Source organism: Carassius auratus, chromosome 30 (genome assembly GCF_003368295.1).
Source record: "Carassius auratus strain Wakin chromosome 30, ASM336829v1, whole genome shotgun sequence".
NCBI lineage: Eukaryota > Metazoa > Chordata > Actinopteri > Cypriniformes > Cyprinidae > Carassius > Carassius auratus.
In genome coordinates, this window is record NC_039272.1 from 26,494,383 (window position 1) to 26,517,974 (window position 23,592).

At 36.8% G+C, this 23,592-nt stretch overlaps 1 protein-coding gene across 1 annotated transcript; it reads left to right on the forward strand.

Moving 5' to 3' along the window:
* Positions 1–7,838: 7,838 nt before the first annotated feature.
* LOC113049820 (protein phosphatase 1D-like) lies at positions 7,839–17,833 on the forward strand. The gene is made up of 6 exons (XM_026212472.1): positions 7,839–8,474; positions 10,394–10,622; positions 10,767–10,891; positions 11,946–12,127; positions 12,209–12,433; positions 16,300–17,833. The coding sequence occupies exons 1-6, from the start codon at positions 8,012–8,014 to the stop codon at positions 16,672–16,674; spliced, it is 1,599 nt and encodes a 532-aa protein (XP_026068257.1). The 5' UTR covers positions 7,839–8,011; the 3' UTR covers positions 16,675–17,833.
* Positions 17,834–23,592: the final 5,759 nt, after the last annotated feature.

Consider the following 23,592-nt stretch of genomic DNA (forward strand, 5'->3'; position numbering starts at 1 on the left):
GGACAACTAGGGGCGAGACGTGGGCTGATGACGTCATCGTTTCAGAAAATATACGGATTCCCTGTCCAGATGAAAATGAAAAGGAAGCGTTTTCAGATTTATCCACCCTGGGACCGGGTTTAAAAAAATATCGGTTTCACTCTCCCAAAACACAGAATTCGTGTTGACGAAACGCCTATACGATACAAAATTTATGCATATACAGCGAAGCATGTCTCCGTGTAGTTGGGGCCTCAGTTCAGTTCATCTAGCTCTCTCCTAATGAGCTGAATATCTGAATCAGGTGAGTTAAATAAGCAAGACATACAAAATGTGCACAGCAGTGGGTCCCCAGAACTGGAGTTGAGAACCAAGTCCACAGCCTAAAATAGGCAGCTATTCTCTAAGGGCCCATCCACACAGAGACACGATTAGCTTACTTAAACATTTTGTATCGGTGATAAAAAAGACAGGATAGTGAAAGTTCAGGCTTTGTGTGGATGTAGCCTAAGCCAACTCAGCTATGGGAAGGTTACCATTCTGCAGAGTTTGGCTCCAACCCTAATCACAAACACATGAACCAGCTAATAAAGGATTGACTACGCTGCTGGCTGCACCCAAAAGTGTCAGAAAGCTCTACAAAGAAAGCTATTTGTGCAGCACAAAATATTGCTCCTGAAGTGCACAGGAAACTTGACTGAATAGTTTCCAACAGATTTTGATGTTACCATGATGCCAGCCTAACAACATTATGTAATAAAATTAAAAATGCATAGTACACAAATATATTTTCATATTTTACATTTGAATTTGAAGTTCAAATTTTTCTATGTATCAGAGTGAGAGATGACTGTGAGAATTATTATGCATGTCCAGGACTGCAGGAGAGGGCAGATGCTACAACGCTCGTCTCAGCAGCACACTGAGACTCAAATTTAAAGCTCGTGGATAGGCCTCACAGAATGTATGACCTCGGACCTACTGCACAAAGGTGTACACTTTTTTCAAGTACTCTCAGTGGAAAGAAGCGAAAATCAGCTTGAAGTGCTAATTAGCATATTCATGATGTTGTTTGATTGTATTTTCATTCTATCTAATATGAACCCTTTACATCCATTTGTTTCTGTCCTACTCTCTGTGTTCTCTGTATTTTAATACATACAGCAAAATTCTGATAATTCTGACAATGAAATTAGCATGAAAAGCTAAAATCCTGATTTATAACTGCAGTGTCATCTGACAAAATCACCACAGACATAAGTTAAAAACAAAGGATGTGCTGTTATTTCGGCTGTATTTACATATAAAATGATCAGTCATAGAGAAAGTTAAAAGTGACAAAATGTCTTATTTTTCTTACACAGTCTATGTGAGGGTTACAATCCACTACAATAATGTTTTATTTCAGTTAGCGATGTTCAGGCTTAAACATTTCGGTAGCACTTTATTTTACAGTCCTGTTCCTCATGTACATACTATGTACTTATTTTACTAATTACAATAACTATGTAATAACTAGGTACTTACCCTAAACCTACCCTTAAATTGGCTGAAGTGCTCTGGACCTGTTCATAATGCAGTTTTTGTAATTCATTTTGGGATAATTCCAACATGAAAAATCATGTATGTGGTAATATTTGTCAAGCTAAGCTGACAGTGTTACATCAACTACAAAAAAATGACACAAGATTCACCAAAATATTTAATAACCAGACACACAAAGAAGCCGGGAATTTGATGGATATTTCAATTTTGAGGAAAACTGAGCTTTCTGTGGGCCTCAAAATGAATCTTTTCGGAGTCTCTTCTTTTCCACCCACTGAAATCTGTTGGTGATATCTAAATGCTGCTGTAATGTGACCATCTTCTCTGTAATCTGTTTTCCTCTTTTCTTCTTTTGGCTCTGTGGACCTGTCACTGTTTCACACAGCTTCCTTTGTGTGCTCCACGTTTCTTCTGGCTGTCAAAGATACTTCTGCTCCCACCCTAAACCAGCGCAAGCCCACTCACAGAAAAACCTCCAGCTCTACTGGGCTTAGGAACCCAGGTGTCTGCCAGATACTTCCTCTTTCCTTACATTTGCTTTTATTCTTATTTGACTTTATTTCTGAGTGTCTTTCCATGCTCTCATTGTTCTTTAGTACAGATACAAAACATTTATTGGTTGATTTTGAGAGATTTACAATCAAATTACCCATTTAAGTTTGAAAATAAAAATGATGTACACATGGCTTTCATTATTGTAGTTTGTTGATTTTGATGTGTATTGTGAGATTGGGTGAATTAAACAGGAAGTAGCCAGCTGGTGGATGAGACACATGTGTCACTGGGTTTCCAGCAGTGGTTGGCGAGTGTTACCGAGAGGATCCATGAGACGATGCACTTTCAGTTTGATGGTAAGAGAGTATTAGCCTGTCAAAAACATGTCCAGGTCACATTTCACCTCAGATCAAAAGAAAAAGATATTTTAATTAAAGATTATAAAGCCTGTTTGGTACACTCAAATCATATACGAAAGATTGTATTTCCTTGTTCAGTGCACCATCATAAAGTTATGAATTATAAGTGGGAGACTTAAACTTATAAGAAAATATACTTTTTAAAATGTATTAAATTAGTGTAAAAAATAACTTATCTGTAAAATGTAGCAAAATTTGGTAAAACTATTTGTAAATCGTATTTAAAAAATAAATAAATAAATAAAAAAACATATAAAACTTGAGAAATTTGTAAAGTTAAAAAGACAGTGTCTTTTTGGGTTCTTTAGTATGCAAGATTTCAAATACATGTACATATATTTATATTTCTAAAGTTTCCTACTTTTCTACCTTTTGATCAGATGAGATTTAATATTGAAGGTCATTCTGTGAACAGGAAAACCTGAGCCGCTGGTGTTCCACATCCCTCAGGCTTTTCTCAATGCATTAGACTAGAGCAGCGTTTATGATTGGGCTCAAAGAAGAGACGACTACACAACCACACCACCAGTGAGTAGAATATCTAATCTAGCCATCTAACCTTACATTCATCATGCACTAACCATCTCATCTGATGATTATAAATATAGTTACACCTTGTTTGAATATTTTGTAATGTGTGTGTTTTTAGCATTTGTGCATAATGACGCTTTGCCTCTGGGGCTCTTTCTCTAAATACACCTGGCACATTACCAACTTGATGCATGCGAAGCACATCTTTGATACCCCAGAGATGTGTACTCGTTTGCTGCCTGATGTGCCAGATCTTCACTAATGGCCATAGCATATGTGTGTCTAAATGATGGTGCTCTGTTTGAGCAGTTACCTCTAGAACTCAATCAGAGTTTTGTGAAGAACAGTGACGGTTTCTATTCACCGCATCACTGTTGGGAAACCTCCTCATGATCCTGGTTCAGACACCTGCCACCATTCATTCACCAATAAGGCTCTGGGCATCAGACCACTGGAGCTATGTACCCTCCTTAGAATGGGTAATTGCATCTATTTACATAGTGTGAAGTCAGATTTACAACCACATCTCCTATCAGTTCTCATCCCCAGCTGGACCCGAAGTGATTCCACTGGCTGAAAGAACTGTTCTTTTAGAAAGAAAAACAATTAAAGAGTGTTCTAGATTCCTGATTTCACATTCTAAAATATTGCTTGTTGTTGAATATAGTTTTAACATGAATATGTATAGGTAAATAAATATTTTACCACTCCGACACATCAATGCATCCGCAGTGTTGGGAAGGTTACTTCGTAAATGTAATAGCCTAGGATACAGATTACAAGTTACACTATTTCAAATTAATAATAAGTAGTGTAAATACACTAGTTTTCTAAAATACTTAAAGGGTTAATTCACCCAAAAATGAATTACTCCAGAAATTAATCACCCGTCATCCTAGGTGTATATGACTTTCTTCATTCAGACAAATCCAGTCAGAGTTATATAAAAAAAATGTATTTGATCTTTTAAGCTGTTTAATGCCCCTAAGTGGGTGTTGCATGCATCAGTTCAAAAGAAGTGAAATAAAAAGTGCCTATCCATAAAAAAAGTGTCTAACATGGCTCCGGGGAGTGAACAATGTCTACCTGTAGCGAATCCATGCTTTTTTTTAAAAGAAAAATATCCATATTCAAAACGTAGTAATCACTTTAATGTAGCTTCTGCTCACTGTTGTACATGGAAGCAGCTCCGGATGGATGACGTATGACCTCGGCTTTGCGCATGCGCCGCTCAGAAGTGACAATCACGAAAGCACAGTGAATAGATTTAAAAAAAAAAAAAAAAAAAAAAAAAAACAATCACAAATTTTAAGTACAAAATGAGGATTTGTAAAGAAGATTGTTGGAGGATTTCGATATATGCCAAAAGGAGACAGGTTTTCCTTTGCTAAAGTAAGAAACTTAGCTTCCTTTGCTCCTGTTAACAAACATTGGTTTTTACAAGACTCAGCTGACCTCATACTTCATCCAACCGGAGCTGTTTCCTTGTATAACTGGTGGCGCAAGCTACATTAAAGTGATTATTACTTTTTGAATATGAATATTTTTCATACAAAAACGCATTGATTCGTTACAGGAGAATTTTGTTCACTCCCTGGAGCCGTGTGAGATCCTTTTTTAAATGAATTGGCGCTTTTTATTTAACTTCTTTTGGACTGATACATGCAACACCCACTGAATGAAATTAAACAGCTTGAAAGATCAAAGACCATTTTTAATTAACTCTGACTGTATTCGTCTGAAAGAAGGAAGTCATATACACCTACGATGACTTGAGGGTGAGTAATTTATGGACTAATTTTCATTTTTGTTTGAACTAACCCTTTAATAGAATACATAATAACATGTGGCAGGACTATAATGGGGAAATAGCCTGTTCACAAAGAGGAATTAGTTATTGACAAATCATTCAATGAACAGAATGGATTAGTAAATCATGCACACAATGTACTTAAAACGAGGTAACAAATTAGTAAACCATGCTCACGAAAGTGATGGATTTTATGAAAAAGTTATGAGATAACAAAATCAAACATTTTCATTAAAAGTGAAGTGCTAAATTATAAATGATTTAAAGAGGTTATTTCTTAAGCTCCACTTTTGACTGCCCTTGAGATACTTCCTGTATTTATGTGTCCATCACAGACATACCTAGAACTAGACCTTGCACACATTGGTACACCCGGATGAAAAAACGAGAACTAAATGCACACACCAGAACACACACATACATATACTTGCACGCACATGCAATTCGACAATTACAGTTCTCCATTGGTCATAATGTTCCCTTATAAGGAAAATCTAAAACAATTCCACATTTTATTGCACTTTAGATAAGAACGAGAAACTGGTGCTACTCAGGAAAATGTTCAATTTCAGAAACAGTTTTAACAGTTGCATGACAACACTGGATATACAAAGGTAAAATACTTATAATACAAGTGTACAAAAAAATCATACAGGGTTAGATGTTTTATGCTGTACAATAATATGACATAGTCATTATTTCACCATTTCTTGTTTTCAGAAATCATGTGCATTGAAATATTTCTGTGTTTACATGTAAAAGATCGAGAGGACGCTGTATTTAGACTGATTCATTAAAAATAAAAATACCTAACTACATTATTTTGTGAGACTCAGAATGACCATGCTATTCTCTGCTGTTAACCTCAACCTTTCCATAGTCAAGTTTTCTTTTTATATTCAAAGCAATAGCAGCAACTATGAACACGTCATGAGTTTAATGAAAAGCTAATAAATAATGAAATGATAAAAACAATCAAAATAAAAGACTTACTAACAAAATGAAATATTTTATTTGTTTACCTGCATGTCATGTTACCATTAACACCAGAGAACCTTGAACATGCAATATGTTAATAATTACAATATTTATTTTAAAATCTCTTGGGTACTAAAAATTTATATATATTAGGTGAAAGAGGTTCAGATGACTGAAAAGTGCCTGCGTTACATGTAAACATGAAATAACATGAATTTGTGCATTTTAACGTGTCTGAAAGAAAAAAGCCTTCCAAAGACAGCAATACACAGTTAAATCTGAGTGATGATACATATAAAAATTATTCTGTTCATAGTAGTTTATGCCATGTTAAAACACTTCTTAAAAACTGAAATGATTTTTTGTAAATCCAGATGCTGAATAATGACTGATCTGTGCGTGAATGTCCACAAAACTGGAAGACCCTCTGAGTGTATTTATTTTAGAAAGGACAATGTAAATGATGAAAAAGAGGATTATAGGGAGAATCACTAAAAAGTAGAGTCTGATTATGAGTTTTTTAAAATGCAATTTAATTAATTACACGTACTTAATTTTTGCCTTCAGAAGGAGATTCCAAACAGCTGATAAAAACATCACAAACACTTAAACAAGTAATTCACACGACTTCGTAATTCACGTTTGCATCTTTGTACAGATATCAAAAGGATCTCAGCATAAGGAACAAGTGGATAGTTTATTTATAATGGCACCAGAGGATTGATCGGAGCATTTCGTTTTGTAAACGAGGCACAGTGTGATGGAGAGTTCACAAAGAAATATTTGTTGAAAGATGAAAGAAGCGGTAAAATCTGACTGCAGCTGCATCACATACCGTAAGTCAATGATTTAATAATGCTTTGTCTGGAAATGACCATTTTATTTTGTTTATGTTGTCAAAACACATGCAATAGCGAGGGGGCGTTGATACGGTTTCCTATGCAATGATGTTAGCCAATCATAACAGTGGCTGATTACTGAGGAGCCTTAAAGGACACACCCCTTAAAAAACAAGTCATTTTAGAGAGAGGCTCAGAATGAGAGTTGAAAATAATTTTAAAAAATGTGTGCGCAAAATAATAATAATTTACACTATAAGTAAACTTCAATTATTAGTATTACCATATTAAAATAATACAAATTCATTTAATGGTTTCTTGGAACTGAATCATATTACTCAATCATGCAGCAAAATGGCTGTCTTTCCTAAGTGTTTCATTAGAAGTGTTCCTCTCAAGAATATATTTTATTGTTTTCTTCAAAGCTGAATTATATGTTCATCAAAACTTCATTATATGACAGTGAGAGTGGAAAAGAGCACATGCACTTTCTCAAAAGTGAACCAGTAAACAAACCAAAGCCAACTTTAGCTACAAAACACAATCTGCACTCAGAATTCACCTCAAATAAATTTAGATAAACATAAAGGCATAAGCCTCAAGCAAACATTTCCATAACTATTGATTTTTAGTTCATTATCTTTTCTTTTTTTGTCAAACAAGTATGAATGAGAACCACAGTATTTACTAAATGATGCCAGTACAGTCCTGGTGCCATCACATAGGATCTCAATAGCTCTTGTGTAACACTGCAATATCAGCAGTTCTGAACAATTATTCCTAATTGCCTGGGAATCTGTTTACTCCCTAAAACAATTAGTTTGATGGTTTCTACAACTGTTGTTTAGTGTGCTATGCAGATGTAACCTGATTTTATTATCTTCAGAAATAAATGAGCTGGTGTGGTATAGTGGCTTCAACTCTTCTTACTGAGCATTTCAAATTTTTAAGAGCCCCCTAAAAGAACTGTGCACTGATAAACATACTACAGTAATTAAATTCATAAGCTGATTACAAATGTTTACATAGAAAAGGCTGCAAAAATTTCTGAATGGCTTGACCATTTGGGTGATGCTAACCAGCCAATTCCTGCCCCCTTGAAACAACTTCATGTGACAAACCTGAAATGTGTAGACTATTTTTAGAAACAGTAGGTAGTGTAGAATAGTACATATAGTATAGTATACAGTACTAGCATACAAACCACCACTATAACCCTCCTGTCCAACAGATGGCGCTAATGACCGTTCTGCCTGCATTACTATGTGTCTGCGAACGAAGGAAGGACTGGCAGCTTATAAAATAAACAAAAGACGAGCTCGGATTAATAAATGTTATTTGACGTTATCTGAAATCTTTTAATCGCGCGTTTGCAGTTTTTAGGTTGACCTATCAGCAAGGGCTGTCGACTGGCCATGAATCCCGACCTATCGCTGCGAGTGAGCGTCTTCTCCGAACAAGGAGGAAGGAAATACATGGAGGATTTAACGGAGGTGATCGTGGAGCTGGAGCCCAGCGACGGTGAGAGGGGAGCGGCCGGGCACACCGATCCAAAGTCGGATCAAGAGCTGGTCTCTGAAAGCGATCCGTCGGACAGCACAAACAAGCCTTCACCCGTGACGGTAACGTGGAGTAACACACTGTCCACCGAGGAGAGCGACGGGACGGAGCCGGCTGCGGGGGACAACAGGAGATCGGTCGCGTTCTTCGCCGTGTTTGACGGCCACGGAGGGCGAGAAGCTGCGCTGTTCGCTCGAGATCATCTCTGGGATTTTCTCAAGCAGCAGCGGGACTTTTGGTCGAAGGATTACCTGAAAGTTTGTGCCGCAATTCGCAAGGGTTTCATCGCATGTCATCATGCAATGTGGAAAAAGCTTCGTAAGTCAATTCAAGGCTATTTTCTCATGTGAATGATGTGACGTTTCCTCACATTTATTCTTATTTTTTTATTGTATAACTAACGTTACGTTGTGAATAGCTCCGAGGATATGGTTATGTTGATCGGCAGTGTCATTTAAGACCTCAAACAATTTTTAACGATTAAAATCGCATGCGTGCAGGAATTATTCTTAATATGGTTAGACAGATATACACAGAGGTTGCGATTGTGTTAATTAGCTGTCGGATTAATACACTTTTTGAAATTGGGCGCCACAATATCTACTTACTGCAGAAAAGACGAAAAAAACCCCCAGCAAACTCCGATGGAATGGTCTCACTGCGCATGCGCGGAAAAATTTGACAGGTCTGTGTAATAACTGATGCAAATCTTTACACACTGTTAATAAGCAAATGCATTCTATCACAGAAACCCGTTTCCACCACTACTGAGTGAAAATATTATTCTGTAAGTTATAAAAACGAGAAACTCGTAATTAGGATTTTCTGCTCCATTATATTGAGAAACGTTGCCATAATTATGTATTTTGTAGTTTGTATATCATAATAATGAGAGACGAACTCATAATTAAGTTAACATTATATTTAGAAAAATAAATATTATTATGACGTTCTAATAATAATGACTTAACTTTTGATAATAATGAGGAATTTTCTTATAATAATGATTTAGCATTTTGTAGTGATGCAGAATTTGTCTCAAGTCACCTTCATTTATATAGTGCTTTTAACAATACAGATTGTGTCATAGCACTTTGCAGTATTAAATAGGACATTAGTGTGTCAATAATGCAAAATGACAATAGTAAACACTCAATTTTCAGTTAAAGGCAGTTCATCATTAATTTCAGTGATGTCATCATGCAGCTCAGTTCAGTTTAAGTAGTGTCTGTGCAATCAAGTCAACGAAATCACTGTAAATGAAGTGTCCCCAACTAAGCAAGCCAGAGGCGACAGCGGCAAGGAACTGAAACTCCATCGGTGACAGAATGGAGAAAAAAACCTTGGGAGAAACCAGGCTCAGTCGGGGGGCCAGTTCTTTTCTGACCAGACGAAACCAGGAGTTCAATTCCAGGCTGCAGCAAAGTCAGATTGTGCAGATGAATCATCTGTTTCCTGTGGTTTTGTCCCGGTGGTCGTCTGAGATGAGCTTTACAGGGGATCTGTCTCTGGGGCTCATCTAGTTGTCCTGGTCTCCGCTGTCTTTTAGGGCAATAGATGTCCTCTCTAGGTGCTGAACCACCATCTGGTCTTACTGTGACCCTCTGATCTGGATACAGACTGGATCAGGTGGCTACGGTGACCTCGAATAAGAGAGAAACAGACTAATATTAGAGTAGATGCCATTCTTCTAATGATGTAGAAAGTACATCAGGTGTTATGGGAAGTGTTCCCAGTTCCGGTTTACTTAATTAATGCAGCCTAAAACGGTTTTGAATATTAGAAGTGTATTAGTATGTTATGTGGTAAACCAGGTTAAAGAGATGGGTCTTTAATCTAGATTTGAACTGAAAGAGTGTGTCTGCCTCGCGAACAATGTTAGGTATGTTATTCCAGAGTTTAGCACTAAATAGGAAAAGGATCTGCCGCCCGCGGGTGATTTTGATATTCTAGGTATTATCAAACTGACAGAGTTTTGAGAACGCAGTGGACATGGAGGACTATAATGCAGTAAGAGCTTATGAGAAGCTTTCTCATGATGATAACTTTGCATCTAATTTTAATGAGAAACATTCTTAAAATGTTTAAGTTTATATTGCATAATAATGATAAACTTTCTGCTAATTGTTATTGAATGTATACATGTGCAAAGCAGTCTAGGTGGGTGTGATGGCATGCTAGTGACATCTGCTGGTCAATGTCTTGCTTTGGTTAACAATGTGTCATTTTTTCTTCAGCTGAATGGCCGAAGACATTAACTGGCCTCCCCAGTACTTCGGGCACTACAGCCAGTGTGGTGGTCATCAGAGGGGACTGCATGTTTGTGGCTCATGTCGGGGACTCGTCTGTTGTGTTGGGTGTGAGGGAAGATCCCGCTGATAAAGTCATCAAAGCAGTGGAGGTCACTCAAGACCACAAGCCTGAGCTCCCAAAAGAGAAGCAGAGAATTGAGGGACTGGGTGGCAGGTGAGATCTTGATGCTTGCTGACACCTTTAAGTCATCATAAGAATCAGTCTCTTGGATAGCATGCGGTCTTAAAACAAATAAACTAACCAATACCATTGTGTGTTGGAAGACCATTTCATTTGCCTTTGTTTGTGTGGATGTAGTGTGGTGAAGAAGTCTGGTGTGAACCGCGTGGTGTGGAAGAGGCCTAGACTAACTCACAACGGTCCGGTCAGAAGGAGCACCCCGATCGATCAGATCCCCTTCCTCGCTGTCGCCAGAGCTCTGGGTAAACTCTTACAATCACACAATAGATATCTTAATTATTGATTAATATGTGGTATTTATTGTTTTCAGTTCTCATTAATAAGTCAAGGGCATTGCTTTAAAAAGTGTTAAGAAGGATTATGCAAACTGTGTCTCTGTAAAATCCATCACAGTCAAATTCAGTTTAAGGGATGGCTCACCCAAAAATTAAAAAATGTCTTCATCCTAATGCAATTCAAACTTATAAACCTTTTATTCATCTTCGAATCAATAATAAAGATATTTGTCTCTCCAGTCCATTCAAAGTTCATTCCACCAAAACTATTCGCTAAGGTTTCACATCAAAAAGTTCATAGAAACACTGAAGACTCTGAAGAGAACAGATGTAATTTAGCCTTTTATTCACATATAAACATTAAACAATGCATATGCATAGAGCACATCAAATATGCTAAACAGAAGCTGAGTTTAACTTGCTTGACACAAAAAAACTAGTTTGAACATTATTTAACTCCTTAAGTGCCACTGGCCCACCGGTGGGCCCAAAGCCATTGCATATTTAAAACCGTAATATTCTATACTAAACCTACACTAATCTTGACAAACTATATATCATTGGAGACCTTAGAGGTTGTATTTTTTATATTTGACCACTGTTTTATATTTAAAATTATGTAGTGACAGTAATTCATAAATTTGTGACAAGAAAATTTAGCAAAAAAAAAAAAGTAGTTGCCTTTTGTTACAAAAAGCTGATACATACATATACAATCACGAAAGTATATATTTCTTATATTTTTTTGGCTGCCAATAATTCAGACAAAACATCTTTTCTAGTTTTTATAAAAAAATTTGATATGATTGCATTGCACACATCAACAAACATCATAGGTGCTTTCATGCCAAGCAAGCATGTTTGAGCCTCTTTACTATTTTTTATGTTTTGTTTTTTTTTTAGCCGATGGCCCTTGATATCAGGTTTTATATATTTTTTCCTGTTTTCCTATCATTTCTCTGGTATTTTTATTGGGAAAGGTTAAGGTAAGCAAATAATATTAAATATGATGTTCTTCCAGGTGATCTATGGAGCTATGACTTCTATAGTGGAGAGTTTGTGGTGTCTCCTGAGCCTGACACCAATGTGGTGACCCTTGACCCCAAACGGCATCGTTACATCATCGTCGGCAGTGATGGCCTTTGGAACATGGTGCCACCACAGGAAGCCGTGACTGTGTGCCAGAGCCATGATGAGGCTGTGGTACGAACAAATTTATCCCGAACTACGTGATATACTGCTATTTATGTTAATATCTAAAAGTGTGCCTTTTATGCCCTACAGGCACCTTTCGGGATGTCGGTTGCACGTCGGTTGGGGTGCCATGCATTGATGCGATGGCGTCAGCGGATGCTCCGTGCAGACAACACCAGCGTCATAGTTATTGCCCTTCCTGAGCCTGGAAAACCCCACCTACCTATGCACAGAGACGAGGTCATACTTAGCCTGGCAGAGGGCCCCCACTGTGACCCCTCAATAGGGTCCCGCTCCATCACGCCACTCATTAAGGTAAAATTACAAAGCTATACTTTTAGAAGTAAAGGCAGGCTGGAAAAAAAAGGAAAGAAATAAATTGTCACAACACTAAACTTTCAATAGTTAGTACTTATACTAGTAAAAATTTCACTGTTCTCTGTACTTATTTTGGTTAAAAAATATATTTTAGATAAATGGTAAAACTTTAGTTTAGGGACTAATTACATAGTTGCATATTAGCATGCATAATAGAAGCATATTGTTTGTTTATGAGGACTTATAAAACGCATTTTAATGCCTTATTCTGCATGACTATATTCTAGATCCCCATAATCCTACCCCATTCTTAAATTGAAGAACCTCACCTTAGTATTAATAAGCAGCAAATCAGCAGTTTATTCAGGGAAAACTCTTAGTTAATTGTGAATATGTGTTCCCTTATCTAAAGTGTTACCAAATTAAAAAAATTACATCAATTATTAATGCTAATAATAACAATTTAAAATAAACAATGCATTTAAAAGTTTAAATATGTTTTCAATTAAATAAACATTGGTTTAAGTGCAAAGTCAGAAATAAAATAAAGAACCAAAACACGTAGTGTAATAGAATAAAGAGTGCTGTTAAACATTCAGTAAATACTTTTTTTTAAATTTTTTTATATACAGTTATATTTGTTTTTTGTTTCATAATGTTTATGATTATCACTGTGTCAATAATTAAGTGATAAATTCACTTCTACATTTACAGTGAAACACTTTTTGCAAAATATGGTCATCTTAGCAGCAGAAAAATCTAGTACTGCCCCGTAATAGTTGACTAACTCTTAAGCACTATTCGGACGGGACTAGTTTTCTAAACTATGTTTGAGTTTCGATTCTTACCACTTAACGTCTGTGATTTTCATGTACCAATTCGGACGGGACAAGTATCTCCGTGTTTATTACAGAGGTGGGAGGGTCTGATTTGTGCATCTGGGCGTCACAGAGATCACACGCTCTGTATGCGTTCATTGCATTCATTCAGAATGATTGCCTTAGTATTATTACACAATAAATACTAAATGGCTCGTATAACAAAACCATGTTAATGTGTGGTTCCTTTAGTTTAACTTGTTTTCCTTTTTTTTTAAATTTTTTTTTATTAAATGTAATTAAAACATTATGTAACTGAGTACATAAATGAACGTGAGTAATCTTACCTGATGCTGATATTTAATAGTATTAACAGTTTACACGATCTTGCTCTTGATTTTATTATTTGTAATATTTTTTTATTATTATTTATTTGCCACTAAGCAAATATATCAAACATCCGCGCAGTAAGAACATTTACGGTAATTCACGTTGGCCAAAACACACAAGGAAACACGTCGTGAAATAAAATATCACCGGCAATCACAGACATTCGCATTCGGACGGGATTAGTTTTCTCAAAGGATCACTGAGTTTGCTGAAAAACGGTAGGTAATTTGCTCTGGAATTATCAGAGGTTGTGTGAGAAAAACACAGACGTGGCAGATTCGGACGGATTAAAATCACCAAGTACGTCTGAGAAGCGCAGATTTCTCTAACACCCCCCTGTAAAACTAGTCCCGTCCGAATAGGGCTTTAGTCGTACAGAAGAGTCTTGGTCAACGAATATTCTGTTAGCTGCTTAGTCGCAGAAGAAAATCTAAAGGATGTGGACAGATTATTACTGGCTGGTCGATCATTCATCGACCTCAAATATTGCATTTTATCTGAAAAATGTTAGTAGCAGCAATTTTATATGGCAGCTCAATCTAATGTTAACTTAGAAAATGTGCCCCGTTCAAGAGTCTGTGTGGATTGTGGAAGCTGAACAGTATCGCGCTCACTGCAGTACAGAGGCGTCTGTGCGGTCACTTGCTCTTAAAATACATTCATTTTCGGTCATACAGATAAGAGTAATACGTCTTTCGAATCTGTAAAGACTCACAATAACAACAAAATATCACGCTTTTGTAAAATAATGAAAGAAAACAGGATGCGCTTTCTGCCGTCTCTGTGAACTTGAGTGTAATTCCATAACTCCTAGCATACTTGCCTTACAGACATGGAAAATTTATATATAGACCCTGAAATGTTTACTTTCAAATGAACCAATTCAAATGGAAAACAAATATTCTCAGATTATCTTATTCGTATGAAACATGCATACAGGCGCATGTCTACACTTTGTTGGTTAATTAGGATTCGCGTGCATGCAGAGGTCAGTTTTGAGCGTTTAGTAGATTTTGAGTCTGACTAAATAAAATGCATGTAATTGTCCATTACAGTTCTGATCTGAACAGACATATCAAAACAGGTTGTAAACAGAAACCTTTGATGCTCTTCAGAGCGCAAATGCAGTCGCCTGTGTGGGTCATTATTCAGTTCTACCAGTACTGCAAGAAGTCTGGTTTTGTCACATTAGAACAATTCCATTACAGACTTGGTACTGAAGTACCGTTATTTTAGACAAAACTACCCTACCACTTCAAGCAGACAAAAACAGGAGTCCATGATACGCTTGAACTTCAAGAGATTTTTGTACACTGTCCAGGCTCACAGCCAATCAGCAGCTTTTAGATAAGACTTTTTACAGAGTTCCTGCTCATGTTAGCCACACTTTGGCTTCATGCCCACCAAAAGAGACTCTGACATGCTGCTCATCAGTCCTGCCTGCTTTTCTCTTTATCCTCTCGCTCACACTCTCTCTCTCTCTCTCTCCCCCGTCTTCCCCTTTCCCAATCGAGGCCTCCATTGTCAGAGCAGTTCCGATGGAAGCCATGTCTGCGTGTTTGTTTGGCCCCATCGTGTTTGAAGCACAGCTCCTCCAGCTGCTCTCGGCTGTTTTGCTTTGGCTTGGAGAGCTGGAGAGTGGACAGATGTTTGTGTTTTTAATCCTTTAAAGTGGAGTGGATTTGAGGTTTTGGGAGGCCGCTTTGATCGTTTTTTTCCTGTTTGCTCTTCTGGTGCTGTTATGATTTTGATAGAGGGGAAATGAAAAATACAGAACAAGGCAAGAGAATGTAAAAGGGCAGCCACGATGAGTTTCCCCTGTTTTAGTGATGAAGACCAGACTTTAGACTTGCTTTATTTGTATTTTGTCTTTTAGAGTTGTTGGCATTTGTTTGCAATTTGAATCTTTTCCATTTTTAGTACTTCCTCTGGGAATTTTTTTTTTCAACTTTTACTTTATATCTTTTAAGGATTCCTAAATATTACAGTTCTGGCTGATATTGAGAAGATAATTATTTTTCTGAATGTAAACATGGGGCAAACAGACATGCATAAATATACTGTTAAAAAAATTATTATATGTGGTAATATAAATTGTGTATTCTTAGTTTCTTGTCTTTTTTTATTTTGTTCACCAGGGATGCACTAAATTGTTCAAAGGTGACAGTAAAGATTTTTTACATTAAAAAGAACTAACATGCAAAATAAATGCTGTTATTTGAACATTCTATTCGTTAAACTATCCTGATTTCTAATCAGCATATCAGAATGATTCCTTTAAATTGTAATATTTCACAATATATTGTAATATAATTGTTTTGCAATATAACATTGAGTCACTTTAATAATTTTAGTAACTCCTACACTACAAGTAGTTAGATAAGTACATTTATTGTTTTTATGCCAAGTCAGTGCTGTTTTCCTTTCTTTTTTTCTTTTCTTTTCTTTTCTTTTTTTTTAAAAAATAAATTTGAAAAGACTTCATAAAATATAAATGTTCCCTGTAAAAAAACTTTCACAGTTTTCTCAAAATGACTTATCCTGTTACCTTGGTGTACTACAATTTAAAAATAGCTTTCCCAAAACTGGTAATTTGCATATAATAAAATGTTAATGATAGAATCCGAAAGTGACCATATGTTTGACCCTTTACAGACCCCGGATCCAGACCCGTCCTCAGCCAGCAGTGAGTCTTTGCCGGCGCTGGAGAGGAGGAACGGTTTGTCAGGAGTGAGTCTGAGTGCAGAACCCCTGCTAGAGGAAAACTTCCCTTACACTGAGCTCACGGACAAAGCTGCCTTGACTCTGTGCCCCAGCGAGGGTAACCGGACCCCAGAGATGCCCCTGTCCCCACCGGATGTGTCAAGCCCGGTGGGGAAGAGGCCCAGACGGAGCCCCCTCATCCCAAGCAGCTCCCACCGGAGGACTAGTGAACGCTCCGTGCCCAAACGCAATGCTGGCAAGAGTCCCAAACGGACCCCCAGCGTCCCTATACTACAGCCCCGCAAAGCAACCCTCTGCGTCTGCTGAACTCCTCTGTCAGACTAATACAATACATTCAGTCTACATCCTGGTCTCTGATAGTCTGGATGGTCACAAGAATAAATAATTGTTTGTGTCCATGTTTTGACTGTGCTTCTGTTTATAGTGTAGGTTTTTTTTTTTAGTCTTGTTGTCATTTTTTTTTGTCTTTCCTTTAATTTTAATGGTGTGGATGTGAGAGTATATAGAAAATGTCCTTTTTAGCAATCACATTTATAGTAATTTTTATAAAAACAAAAAAACAATCAAAATCAGTCTCTTATAGGATTATTCATTTAAAGGATGTATTTCATCTTTCTCCTTTTAAATTAAACCGCATTATTCATCTCCATCTTTAAAATCTCATGAAATGCAGATTTTCTGAAAATGACCAAATAGTTGGAGGTATACAAAATATATTTTTATACTTATCTTTTTCAAAATACCCAATTTTCTTGCCCCACAATGCCTGTGTGAACATTTTCCCTTGCCAGTATACTTCATTGTTTGTGCATTAAATATTCACGCCTGTATACATTGTTTTAGCATTGCCATGTCTTTCTCGTTTTGAGTTACTCCATTTTTGTTTTCAGAGAGCATGAGTTAATTAATCTAATACATATCTCTGATCATCGGACTACAGAGCAAATGTATTTATTTTTTTTCATTTGATAAAACTTTTGTAAAGTTTGAGGATTGCATGTTCTATCCTTTGAAAATGTCTTTTTGTTGGAGCGTTTTGATTCTTGACTGTCCACCTTTTCGTATGTATTTCGATATTGTAAGTTATTTAATATCAACAATGTCTGTTAATGTAAAGCAGATAACATCTTCCAACACCAGTTCCAGAGCTAATGTGATGTGTGGTTATGAGCCGATGTTAAGACGAAGGTGTTTGCCAGAGTGTACAGCACATTTTTAGTGGGATGTTTGTTGCCCAATGTTTGAGACTGTCTTTTTGAAGAAGATTTTCCAGTAAACTGTCAAGGTGGATAAGTTATGCTTTCGTAGTGTTTTTATTACTGGGTAAATGAACATGTTATCGTTTAATTGATTAATGGCAACAATTATTTTATTATTATGGAAGTCTGTTGCTCACTGGCTCTTAATACACGATAACCATCAGTGTTGGGGAAAGTTACTTTCAAAAGTAATGCATTGCAATATTGCGTTACTCTCTTAAAAATAACTAATTACGTTATTTAGTTACTTTTTATGGAAAGTAATGCGTTACTTTTATTTTTAAATATGAGCAGGGCATGACTGTTTTTAATATAAGAAGTTCTATTTCTAGCAAATGGAAAAGCCCTTTCACACCAAAAAGTGTAAATTCACGTCTGTACAGCAGAACACAGGAGAACACTCAGCAATATTCAGCAATAAAAAAACAAAAACTGAAGCACAACTGTGGGATTATCTAAAGTCATTTTTGCTTAGTATAGTTGAACTGGATCATCAAAGGTCAGCAGCAAGGACATTGGATACATTTGGGTTGTTTAACATATTTATTTATTACAGGTTTGCATTTAATGTGAGTTTGCATTTCCCTGTTTTAATTCATTTTGATTACTTAATCATTTTTTTTGTTGATTGGGATGAATTCAAGCACATTCACATTTAGTCTAGAACTACATCATGTTCACACAGCACACATAATGCCTTTGTACTTCCGATTTCTCCTATTATGGGGACAGGAGACTCTTGTGAATTAAAAAGTAATGCATTACTTTACAAGTTACTTTACTAGGATCCCTTGTATCCCTTGGATTTGGGGTGGGCCTAAGGCTGCAGCAGCACTCGCATGTATTGCTTACAACTTCATATTTGGAAAACAGGAAGTGTCCGACGATAGCATGTGAAGAGAGCAGAGAAGCGCCTCACTCAGCACAGTGGATTGCATCGTTTTGCGATTACACTAGTCAAACAAACCAGGCTTTGGGGATCAAGCGCACTTGGGAATGGTTAAGATTGCCTAGGACAGGGGTGCCCAAACTCGTTCCTGGAGGCTTTAGCTCCAACCCCTGAACCACCCCTGAACCCCTCAATCACAAGACTCACCTGAACCATTTAAATTTGCACTGGCTACCAATAGCTGCTCGCATAAAATTCAAGGCATTGATGTTTGCAGTCAAAACCACCACTGGCTCTGCACCCCTTTACCTAAATTTATTACTTCAGACTTATGTGCCCTCTAGAAGCTTGCATTCTGCAAGTGAACGTCGCTTGATTGTCCCATCCCAAAGATAGACAAAGTCACTTTTACGGACTTTTAAATTAAATGTTCCCTCCTGGTGGAATGACCTTCCCAACTCAATCCGAGCAGCTGAGTCCTTAACCATCTTCAAGAAGCGGCTTAAAACACATCTCTTCCATCTTTCCTCTAACTCTAGCACTTACTATTCTAATTCTATTCGTAAAAAAAAATTCTGTGAGTTTTTTCCCGCATAACTGCACACGAGTCTCTACCAGCCCACTTCCGCACTCGCCCATCAAGTGTCCCATGCTGCAAGTCTGCCTGTTATAATGACCAAGGCTCTGGACTGGGAGCATAACTGGTTTTTCTATAAAAAAAACAAAAATATTTTTTATAAAAACATTAATGACCTGGCAAAAAGCTTTGGTTTTATATTAGATTTGATTAAATTAATGTTATTAAGTTGAGATTGATATTATTTTAGACAATAAATATTTTAACTGCTACTATGTAAAAGGAATACTGCTATAAAAAAGCTACTTATTTGTTTAAAGTATTAGCAAACACATTTACAAAGGCCCTAAATAATTCAAACTGAGAGGGAGAAAACATGGGATAAGTAATATTGTTTTGATCAGATTCTGCATGTTAAAACCTGTCAAGAGTGTGATTTTGAAAAGTTTTTGGAGATTTTATATTGTAATATCTTGGCAGTTGGGTGTCATGGAGGCTTTGCTCTTTCACTGTGGTTTTCTGAAATGTAGATGTATCTCTAGTAGATGTCCTGGTGGTAGAGTAGGCTGTTAGTAATAAAAAGTTTTTGGACTTTACGTACTTGAGTTTTATTTTTTATTTTTACAATAACTGGCGTGGATTCATGTCATTGTGTTTATCCACCACTAGATGGCAGTCGAGACTTTGAGACTAGAGTGAAAGTCGAGTATTGTGAGCGTCCAGTTTGGTTTGACGTCTTCTAGAAGGCTAATCTGAGAGCATGAGTGATGGAGATATACGCCTGACAGCAGCTAAACCCACACCCCTCCATAATAGTGCTAAACTGACAAGGACACACTTCTGATCTGCAGCTCCTCTTGAGTGAAGAGGGTGCGAGAGACCGCATGTTTAAGTTATTCTTCGGGAAGAATATTGCGGAAAAATGTCCTCAAGTGTTAACTGAATATGACTAAACACACGTTTTGGGACGTGCTCAAAGAAAAACATAAATATATACCTAACGTATATAGCATAACAAAACAATTTGGTTTTCCCCCCTCAAAAAATACAGGTTAGGAGAAAGAGTAGGTTTAAGAATAATCTTTATTAATTAGAAATAGCTTTGTTTAAAATCTAAACATGCCAATCCGTGCCCATATATTCTTAAAGTGACATTAGTTTTAGGATCACATGTCCTCATTTAGATGTTTAACTAAACCTGATAACACGTCCCTTTAGCGACAACTGAAGGATTTATTTATTTATTTGGGCTTAATTTTTGACTATAGAAATCTTTTAGTATTTCAGAAATTACATGCCCTTTTTTGATATTTAACAAGCCATGATAACACATCATGAATGTCATGCCAAAGAACTATCTTGTGTTGTCAATGTGTACGTGTGTTTCTGCCTTCTCCTTATGCAACGATTATCCCATGTGGATTATTATTTCTTTTACTGTCTATGATTATTAAAGACTTTGTATCATCTCTCCTGTACCATAATGTGACAATGAATTGTAAAAAAGTATTAAAAAATAAAACCAGGGGTAACATTAAAAAAAATGTATTCATAATAGAACATTTATTTATTTACTCATTTAATAAAAAATGAATGAATGAATAAATACATAAGCCTACATACATAACTAGTACGTTTTCTTTAAGGGCATTTGGTTTGGATTAGTCTATACTAAATCTTAATATCTTCATGTAATACTCCCTGACCCCACTAATTTTTTTAACACACACAAATGTTGTGAATTGTGGTGACTTTCTATAGACTTCAATTATTTTTATACTGGCCAAACAATATTTTCTATCTCCTAATCCAACCCTAACCCTAACCCTAAACCTACCCCTTACTGAAAACCTGCATTGTTACACTTTCAGATACACATCATTTACTATTTGTAATTTGTTTTTCTCTCGTCCGTCTCCACAATGTCAAAACTTTCAGGTTTTACTATCCTTGTTAACAAGTTCACTAAGACACACTATCTATCTATATCTATGTATATGTATATCTATATATATACAGTGCCCTCCATAAGTATTGGAACAATAAAGACAAAATTGCTTTCTCTGCTGTGGAGTCAAGACATTTTCAAATAGGATTAAAAGATGAATATACGACAAAACTACAGATATGTCACATTTTATTTTTGGGTCTTTTGACACACACATGTTTTTACACACACATAATGTCGCCGGTAGTTTCCAAACACTTGATTTCTCAATGCCCTTTAATTGAAAAAAAAAATATATAACTTTTAAAGTTATAATTGACTTACTCTTTTCTTTTAGCATCCAAATTGCTTGCTTTTCTTTCAGAGTCGGCTTCCTCATCTTCATTCTGGGTTGTGTGTGTCACCAGCGAATGCAAGACTACGAATGCAGAAGCAATGGATATAACTGATTCCCTGCTTTTAATATCTGAAGAATGAATGAAGCAGGTGACAGCTGAACACTTAGAAAGACCTGTGAGGCAACTGTTCCAATACTAATGCTCACATCAGATAGGGAGGTGAAACTCTAAAAGTGCTGATCTTCTTAACTGGTAAAACATCTTTGTGTTGAATCACCCAATAATAAAATATGACATCATGTACTTTTTGTCTCATATTCATCTTTTAATCGTATTCACAGATTTCTTGACTCCACAGCACACAGAGCAAATTTGTCTTTACTGTTCCAGTACTTACAGTACGGAGGACACTGTATCTCTCTCTCTCTCTCTCTCTCTCTCTCTCTCTCTCTCTCTCTCTCTCTCTTTCTCTGTATATACATGTATGGTTGGTTGTGTTGGTTTGAAAAGTCATAATCAGAGCAATAACATACGCTCAAACTGCGGGACTAGGTTTTATGTGGACAGTGACGCTGATGGTGTAGTGACAAGAAATTTAATTCACATAACCAGTCTGACGTGATATAATGTTATTATTAGTGATATAATAACACTGATAAAAAGTGTATGAATTATGTGAGTGCTCAAAGTAATCTCACTTTTCTCTGCATTACTGCACTTCTTCTCTGGACTGATTCTCAGTAATTTAATGGTTATCAGATTTATATCAGCTGACCCGATGGACAATAGTGGAAACTAAGTGAAGAGATTAACCCAGAAAAACAATCTTACATTGTAAAGTCCTTGTATCTGAAGCCCACATTACATTACAGTGCCTTGGGCCGAGAGATTGGCATCACACCTGTTACTGCCACAGTCTCTCTATACACACACACTATACAGCTACTATAAGCTTTCCTATTGTGTTTGTTAAGAGCTGTTATTATCATCTGAGATTTCAGAACTTGAAGTGATATGTTTAAAATGGCAGTTCAGAGGGCACAAGTCAAGTCACCTTTATTTATATAGCGCTTTAAACAAAATACATTGCGTCAAAGCAACTGAACAACATTCATTAGGAAAACAGTGTGCCAATAATGCAAAATGATAGTTAATGGCAGTTTATAACTGAATTCAGTGATGTCATCTCAGTTCAGTTTAAATAGTGTCTGTGCATTCATTTGCAATCAAGTCAATGATATCGCTGTAGATGAAGTGACCCCAACTAAGCAAGCCAGAGGCGACAGCGGCAAGGAACCAAAACTTCATCGGTGACAAAATGGAGAAAAAACCTTGAGAGAACCAAGGCTCAGTCGGGGGGCCAGTTCTCCTCTGACCAGACGAAACCAGCAGTTAATTTCTAGGCTGCAGCAAAGTCAGATTGTGCAGATGAATCATCTGTTTCCTGTGGTCTTGTCCTGGTGCTCCTCTGAGACAAGGTCTTTACAGGGGATCTGTATCTGGGGCTCTAGTTGTCCTGGTCTCCGCTGTCTTTCAGGGATGTAGAGGTCCTTTCTAGGTGCTGATCCATTACCTGCTCTGAATACGTACTGGATCCGGGTGACTGCAGTGACCCTCTGATCTGGATACAGACTGGATCAGGTGGCTACTTCACCTCGAAATAAGAGAGAAACAGACTAATATTAGTGTAGATGTCATTCTTCTAATGATGTAGCAAGTATATCATGTGTTATGGGAAGTGTTCCCGGTTCCAGTTTACCTAATTAATGCAGCCTAAAAATGCTTTAACGGATTTGGATATTAAAAGCATATTAGTATGTTATGTGTATGCCAGGTTAAAGAGATGGGTCTTTAATCTAGATTTAAACTGCAAGAGCGTGTCTGCCTCCCGAACAATGTTAGGTATGTTATTCCAGAGTTTAGGCGCCAAATAGGAAAAGAATCTGCCGCCCGCAGTTGATTTTGATATTCTAGGTATTATCAACTCAAATTGCCTGAGTTTTGAGAATGTAGCGGACGTAGAGGATTATAATGTAAAAGGAGCTCATTCAAATACTGAGGTGCTAAACCATTCAGGGCTTTATATGTAATAAGCAATATTTTAAAGTCTATACAATGTTTAATAGGGAGCCAGTGCAGTGTTGACAGGACCGGGCTAATATGGTCATACTTCCTGGTTCTAGTAAGAACTCTTGCTGCTGCATTTTGGACTA

What these genes read in the sequence shown, in the direction of transcription:
- LOC113049820 (XM_026212472.1), top strand. Translation starts at nt 8,012, where the DNA reads ATGAATCCCGACCTATCGCTGCGAGTGAGCGTCTTCTCCGAACAAGGA. An exon ending in AGAGCCATGATGAGGCTGTG is followed by an intron (nt 12,128 to 12,208) that starts GTACGAACAAAT and finishes TATGCCCTACAG; the next exon opens with GCACCTTTCGGGATGTCGGT. An exon ending in CCATCACGCCACTCATTAAG is followed by an intron (nt 12,434 to 16,299) that starts GTAAAATTACAA and finishes GACCCTTTACAG; the next exon opens with ACCCCGGATCCAGACCCGTC.